At 42.8% G+C, this 7,431-nt stretch overlaps 1 protein-coding gene across 1 annotated transcript; it reads left to right on the top strand.

The window, feature by feature from the left end:
* Positions 1-982: 982 nt before the first annotated feature.
* On the top strand, positions 983-3,779 carry LOC311325271 (H-2 class II histocompatibility antigen, I-E beta chain-like; the record flags this gene model as incomplete). Its single annotated transcript, XM_084457937.1, has 4 exons — positions 983-1,277; positions 2,213-2,494; positions 3,302-3,418; positions 3,754-3,779. The coding sequence occupies 4 exons, from the start codon at positions 983-985 to the stop codon at positions 3,777-3,779; spliced, it is 720 nt and encodes a 239-aa protein (XP_084314063.1).
* Between the last annotated feature and the right edge of the window lie 3,652 nt (positions 3,780-7,431).

The raw sequence follows: 7,431 nt of genomic DNA, 5'->3' as shown, positions 1-7,431 counted from the left end.
ACAGAAACACTTCTCCAGATGCAAATGTTTCCAGAGCTTGCTCTTCAACATCAGTCGCTCCCATATTGTAAACATGAATCATTTTCCCGGTATCTCATTTGATCCCAAGCACACGGTCCATAAGCAGATACACACATTGTGGCATAGGCATGGCACGGATCAGCTCAGACCTTGTTTTGCTGAGGAAACCTTGCACGACTGGCAAAAATGGCTACTCAGGATATTGTTGATTTGGATGTAATTGGTTAATTGAGTTTTAAGTGGTCAGTTGATACCTGTGCTATTCCTTGTGCTGCCCTATAAAGAGATATGTCTGTCTGTTGCTGTAACACTGTCAATATGGTTGGCATGGCTGAATTTAGGAGAACTGAGTGTTACAGCCTGAAGAGCCAAACATGATGAGTAAACAACGCTCTAACTCAATACAAAGTAAAACTGAATTAAATGTTTGTCAATGTTTAAAAACAATGCTGTATTTATGTAAATGACTGTGTTCTGATTGAGAATGAACTGTTAGTGACCGACCATACAGTAATAATGAACGTACATTGTTTGACCTCTGCCTAGCAACATGTGACATGTGTTTTTCTGAAGCAGAGATTGGTTTGTTTGGTTAAGAGTCAGTTTATTATCTGAGTGCTCTGCTCTCTTTCATCTAGTTGAGAAGTTGAACGCTGGAGGAACATGTCCTTGTCAACTGTGTTTTCCATTTGCATGGCTGTGGTTCTGTCCACGCAAAAAGCAGGTAGGCTACATTATCATAAACTACACACCGTGAGTCTGTATAATACAGTCTGTATAAAGTCTATGGTATTACCAGGTATAATTAGCTTTCCATCAATGAACTAATGACAGTGATCTTATTGTTGCATATTGTTTCATATAACATTTGTATTGAATGTTTCTGAATTGTTCTTTGACATGATTATCATGAATTATGAGAAAATAAAGTGTGTAATGAATTCAGATGAAAACTGTAATTATGCATTATTTGTTCTTCAATATTTCAGGTGGATATGAGAACTACGGGGTGACACACTGCTTATACTCTACAGAGCAACCACATGAGTTCATAGTCTCTTTAATTTATAATAAGATTGAGTATGTCAGGTTCAACAGCACTAAGGGCAGGTTTGAGGGATACACTGAGTTTGGTCTGCATAATGCTAAGATCTGGAATGATGATCCTGCTTACATGGCTTTTTTGCGAGCTATGCTGGAGAGTTACTGCAAGAACGACGCTGAGCTCCACCTCTCTCACGTACTGGAGAAGACAGGTGAGCTGCCCTCCTCACCACAACAACATCACATCTCTCACTCACCAGATGATACGACACCTCTTTCATCTGTTCACTACAAAACCTGTAATGAAGCTTCTGTCTGGTGGATATGTTACGGTCAATGTGAGAAAACGGGGAATGTGAGCTTTTCCCGGTTATTGCGCACATCCCCGACCTCGCGGGGAATGTAGGAGGAACATGTGCGTTTCTCACATCTCCCGTAATGTGCACATTCCCCGACCTTGAGGGAGATGTGAGAAATTGGTTAGTATTCCTCACATCTCCCGTACGGTCGGGGATTGTGCACATTAACCGGGAAATGCTTACAATTCCCGACCTTGCGGTAAATCTAGGAAAGTCCAACCGCATGCAAAACCTCTGCGCAGCCGGTGGGAGAGGGCTCGTGCGCTTAGAGAGTTTAAAGACCAATAATAGAGTAGACATATTAAAGACCAATAATAGAGTAGACATACTAAAGACCAATAATAGAGTAGACATATTAAAGACCAATAATAGAGTAGACATATTAAAGACCAATAATAGAGTAGACATATTAAAGACCAATAATAGAGTAGACATATTAAAGATCAATAATAGAGTAGACATATTAAAGACCAATAATAGAGTAGACATATTAAATATCAATAATAGAGTAGACATATTAAAGATCAATAATAGAGTAGACATATTAAAGACCAATAATAGAGTAGACATATTAAAGACCAATAATAGAGTATATATAATAAAGACCAATAATACAGAATATATAATAAAGACCAATAATACAGTATATATAATAAAGACCAATAATACAGTATATATAATAAAGACCAATAATAGAGTTAATTAATAGCGAACAGAACCCTGATCAATATGATATGAATGATAGTGTTATATGAACTAATGTGTTGCTGTTTTTCCTCCACTATCAGTGGAGCCCTCTGTCAAACTTCTCTCAGTGACCCCCTCTAGTGGCAGACACCCTGCCATGCTGGTGTGCAGCGCCTATGACTTCTACCCCAAAAAGATCAGAGTGACCTGGAAGAGGGATGGACAGGAAGTGACCTCAGACGTGATCTCCACTGAGGAGTCGGTCAACGGTGACTGGTACTACCAGTTCCACTCCCAACTGGAGTACACGCCCAGATCCGGGGAGAAGATCTCCTGCATGGTGGAGCACGCCAGCCTGGACAGACCCCTCGTGAAGCACTGGGGTGAGTTCACTGTCCAGCTGTTGTTAGGGTGTTGTCATGGTGTAGTAGGGTGAGTTCACTGTCCAGCTGTTGTTAGGGTGTTGTCATGGTGTACTAGGGTGAGTTCACTGCTCAGCTGTTGTTAGGGTGTTGTCATGGTGTACTAGGGTGAGTTCACTGCTCAGCTGTTGTTAGGGTGTTGTCATGGTGTACTAGGGTGAGTTCACTGTCCAGCTGTTGTTAGGGTGTTGTCATGGTGTACTGGGGTGAGTTCACTGTCCAGCTGTTGTTAGGGTGTTGTCATGGTGTACTGGGGTGAGTTCACTGCTCAGCTGTTGTTAGGGTGTTGTCATGGTGTACTAGGGTGAGTTCACTGTCCAGCTGTTGTTAGGGTGTTGTCATGGTGTACTAGGGTGAGTTCACTGCTCAGCTGTTGTTAGGGTGTTGTCATGGTGTACTAGGGTGAGTTCACTGCTCAGCTGTTGTTAGGGTGTTGTCATGGTGTACTAGGGTGAGTTCACTGCTCAGCTGTTGTTAGGGTGTTGTCATGGTGTACTAGGGTGAGTTCACTGTCCAGCTGTTGTTAGGGTGTTGTCATGGTGTACTGGGGTGAGTTCACTGTTCAGCTGTTGTTAGGGTGTTGTCATGGTGTACTGGGGTGAGTTCAGGTGAGCAGGGTACGAGTGCTGTGTTGTGGCTGGGTACCTGAATGACCCTGACTGTGACTGTGTGTGCTAGCGTATGATAGAGGGTGGTCTGTCAGAAGCTACATACAGGACAGCTACAGTGTCATCACATGCTAACAGAAGGGTCATTTCTCCTTGACAGACCCGTCCCTGCCTGAGTCTGAGAGGAATAAGATCGCCATCGGGGCGTCTGGGCTGGTGCTGGGACTGGTCTTTGCACTGGCTGGACTCATCTACTACCAGAAGAAGAAATCCAATGGTGAGTCATCAGCTGTGTGTAGAGAACATGTACAGTCTTCATAGTCATCTGTGTGTAGAGAACATGTACAGTCTTCATAGTCATCTGTGTGTAGAGAACATGTACAGTCTTCATAGTCATCCAGTCTTCACAGTCATCTGTGTGTTATGTACGCAGCACACTGTAAAATTATCATGATGTAAGAAAGATTCACTTATACATTGAGAGATGTATTTTTCAAGAATACTGCTCCTGTGTTCAGTGGATGGTGGCAGCAATGTTGATTTATTTGTTGAAATATCACATAGTGATTGTGTCCCCTCTGTCTCTTCACCCTCTCTGTGTTTATTTCACAGGGCGGATGCTGGTGCCTGCTAGCTAAGGTGAGACTCCTCTTGTCACAGAAAAGTTTCACTCTACTACAACTGACTGTGCCTGATGGTCATTGTAACGGTTTTCTTTTATCTCCTCAGGTTTGCAGGTCTGTTTCTGAATCCACTGCTGAACTAGACCTGATATTAGAGCTTCCTTCTAACCAGAAATCTCAGTGTCACAGCTTTCAACAACAAATAAGCCTAATTCAATGGACGCTTAAAGAAGGTTGACGCGCTGCCACTTATTTGATTGCTTGTTGCTTGTTTGAAGATCTGGATTTGTGAATGAATGTGTCGGGCTTAATCATAGTCAATAGTCCAATAAAAGTCAGTCATAACTAATGTTTTCGCATTATAGCGGTATATCCTACGTTGCTTGCGGTTGAAACCTATATCAGCTCAGCGCTCCTCTCTGCACAGTAGTGATGTGACGTTCAAGAACGATCCGATTCTTTTGAACGGCTCTTTAAAACGAACGATGGGAACCGATTCGCAGAGCCGTTCTTTTTTCACTCCAGCTCCTCCCACTACTTCACTGGCGAACAGGCAGGAGGAGAGCACAGTCATTCATTGTAGCCTGCTTAGTTTTTTTAGGTGTTGCGTGAATAACATAAGTCAGGTTTATTTACACACAAACACATTTTATACAAAGGGTAAATCCAAAAAAATGATCTTGCTGTCAAAGCAGAGGCATGTGGCGCCACCTTGTGGAATATTTACCACATGACCACACAAGCCATTACCAAATGAAATTATAGCCTAATCATTATTTCAGAATATCCCACCAATAGAATATATATGGCGTTCTTGCATGAGTGGAAGGGACTCTTTTACCCATCTGGACCAAAACAGGTCTGATATGAATGAATGAATGAATGAATGAATGAATGAATGTCTTTTTATTTCTGACATGGATGAGTATATTGTATCAACTAAAGAAACAAATAATGCTTCAATTTCCACATCATCATCATCCATGATCGAGAAGGAGCAGGATGAAGATAAAATCTTATTTTTACCTGCCCCCTTATTCAAATGAGCATAGCATTGCTTAATGGTCAGCCCATTCCACCAACAAGCGCAATGCAACATAAACCAAACCAAGCATATATATTCATAAGATATATAATACATGAATAATAATCCAAGGTCAAAACCCAACTATGCATTTTCATAGAGTCTGAATGTTCTATATCAAATGTAAATTGAAATATTGTGCTACAGTGCTTTAGTTCATTATTCAAAGAGTTCCATAGTTTGACACCCACCACTGCAGTACACATCTGTCATAATGTGGTCTGTGCATACTGATGCTTAAAATCATATTTTCTTCTGTGATCATCATTCTCTGAAGTGAAAACAAACAACTTTTGTAACTGTTAATGTTTGACTTTTTGCCTTGTGCACAATTATCAGTGTCTGTAACTCAATTTGCTCTTTCAATTTCAATAGTCCAGATTTAATAAAAACTATATTTGTGTATATGTCTCTATGGTCTATAGTCTCTATGGTCTATAGTGTCTATAGTCTATAGTCTCCTCAGAGCCCTATCACCTCTCCTAGGCCGCGTTCTGAATCGCATACTACCCTACTATATAGTATGCCAAAACAGGATGTAGTATGTCCCAATACATAGTATGCCACATTCAGTATGGCAAAAATACCAGGATGTCCTACTACATCCGGTCGTATTTTGCAGTATGCAAGCCAGCAGGCTTTTCTGGCTATTCTGACCCACAATCCTGTGCGCAGCGGAAATGTGAGTCACATGTGCGAATCGTGACAGCTGTAGACGAATGTCGCGTTATGGACAGCGACAGATGTGGGCACATTTCAAGGCGCAATGTTATGACAAGGTAGTATGTCCCAATTGGATGCCTACTGCTTGCAAAGTACGTACTTTCTAAGGGCAGCTGTAGTAGGTACTGGTAGTAAGAAGTACTTTCTAAGGGCAGCTGTAGTAGGTACTGGTAGTAAGAAGTACTTTCTAAGGGCAGCTGTAGTAGGTACTGGTAGTAAGAAGTACTTTCTAAGGGCAGCTGTAGTAGGTACTGGTAGTAAGAAGTACTTTCTAAGGGCAGCTGTAGTAGGTACTGGTAGTAAGAAGTAGAAGTATGCGATTCTGAACGCAGCCCCAGGCTCCTCTCAAGCCCTCCCCAAGTTTGTATTAGGTCACTTCCTGAAGGGGCCAATCACATAAAGAACTGCATTACCCATAAATCTCTCCTCTGACGTGACCCGCAGTCTGGTAAACCTGCACCATGGAGAGAGAGAGAGAGAGAGAGAGAGAGAGAGAGAGAGAGAGAGAGAGAGAGAGAGAGAGAGAGAGAGAGAGAGAGAGAGGGGGGGGGAGGGCAGTAAATTCTTACCCTCAAGCTCAGGGTCTGGATGTGTAAAACAACTGGCTCACTCAGGAGCACGGAGAATGAACCTGGAAAGTTTTCCATGTTCTGAATCCTTCTGACGGCAAAACGGGTGATATTGGTGGAGTTGAGCTAATCAATCCTGAAAACAACACTGCACTGTACTGTCATGTACAGTAACACAGAGAAACCACCACAGGGGCCCAGATTCATCAAATATATATTTTAATGAAATAATACTCACAAAACCTTCTGACATAAATGGCAAAAGATAGGGGAGAAATAAGCCATTTATTGAATTAATGCAAAAGAACCGATGGCAAAAACACATCATCTGGTTGCTTCTTTTATAACCCAGTTACAGAGAGCTCACTCCAGAACACTCAACATGAATATGCCATCAGAACAACAACGTGGACCAGCTTTGATCCTGGACAGAGATACCGGGCTCCGGTCTCAGTGCAGAACAGGACTGACTGACCCAGACCAGGTTCATACACTATCTAGCTGTTTCAATGTAGATTGAACAGACGCCCTCTGACAAAAACAACAAACTCTAAACACATTTTTTGAAATTATATATACATTTTTTCTTACAGCATTTACACAGAAAAAGCAAGTAGTACCACAAAATCCAACTGTCGATGGTAACACCATGGACGAGAAACTAAACAGAATAAGCAAAATAGAACACGGAACGCTCGAAGAACGGTTCTCTGATGCCGCCTGAACCATTTGGTCATAGCAACGCTGAGAGAGAGAGAGAGAGAGAAAGAGAGAGAGAAAGAGGGAGGGAGGGGGGAGAGAAGGAGAGAGGGGGAGAGAGAGAGAGGGAGAGAGAGAGGAGAGAGAGAATGAGAGAGAGGGAGAGAGAGAGAGGGAGAGAGAGAGGGAGAAAGAGAGAGGGAGAAAGAGAGAGGGAGAAAGAGAGAGGGAGAGAGAAGGAGAGAGAGAGGGACAGAGAGAGAGGGGGAGAGAAGGAGAGAGAGAGAGAGAGAGGGAGAGAGAGAAGGAGAGAGAGAGAGGGAGAGAGAGAGGGAGAAAGAGAGAGGGAGAGAGAGAGAGAGAGAGAGAGAAAAGGAGAGAGAGGGAGCGAGAGAGAGAGAGAGAGGGAGAAAGAGAGAGGGAGAGAGGAAAAGAGAGAGAGAGAGAGAGAGAGAGAGAGGGAGAGAGGGAGAGAGAGAGAGAGAGAGGGAGAGAGAGAGAGGGAGAGAGGGGGAGAGAGAGAGAGAGAGGGGAGCTGGGGTTTTCATGGGAGTATGAGGCTGGGCTGCTGGAATATACCAATCTCTCCTGG

This window comes from Borostomias antarcticus (assembly GCF_949987555.1).
Source record: "Borostomias antarcticus genome assembly, chromosome: 24".
Taxonomy (NCBI): Eukaryota; Metazoa; Chordata; class Actinopteri; order Stomiiformes; family Stomiidae; genus Borostomias; species Borostomias antarcticus.
This window is presented reverse-complemented; position numbering and strand designations above follow the sequence as displayed.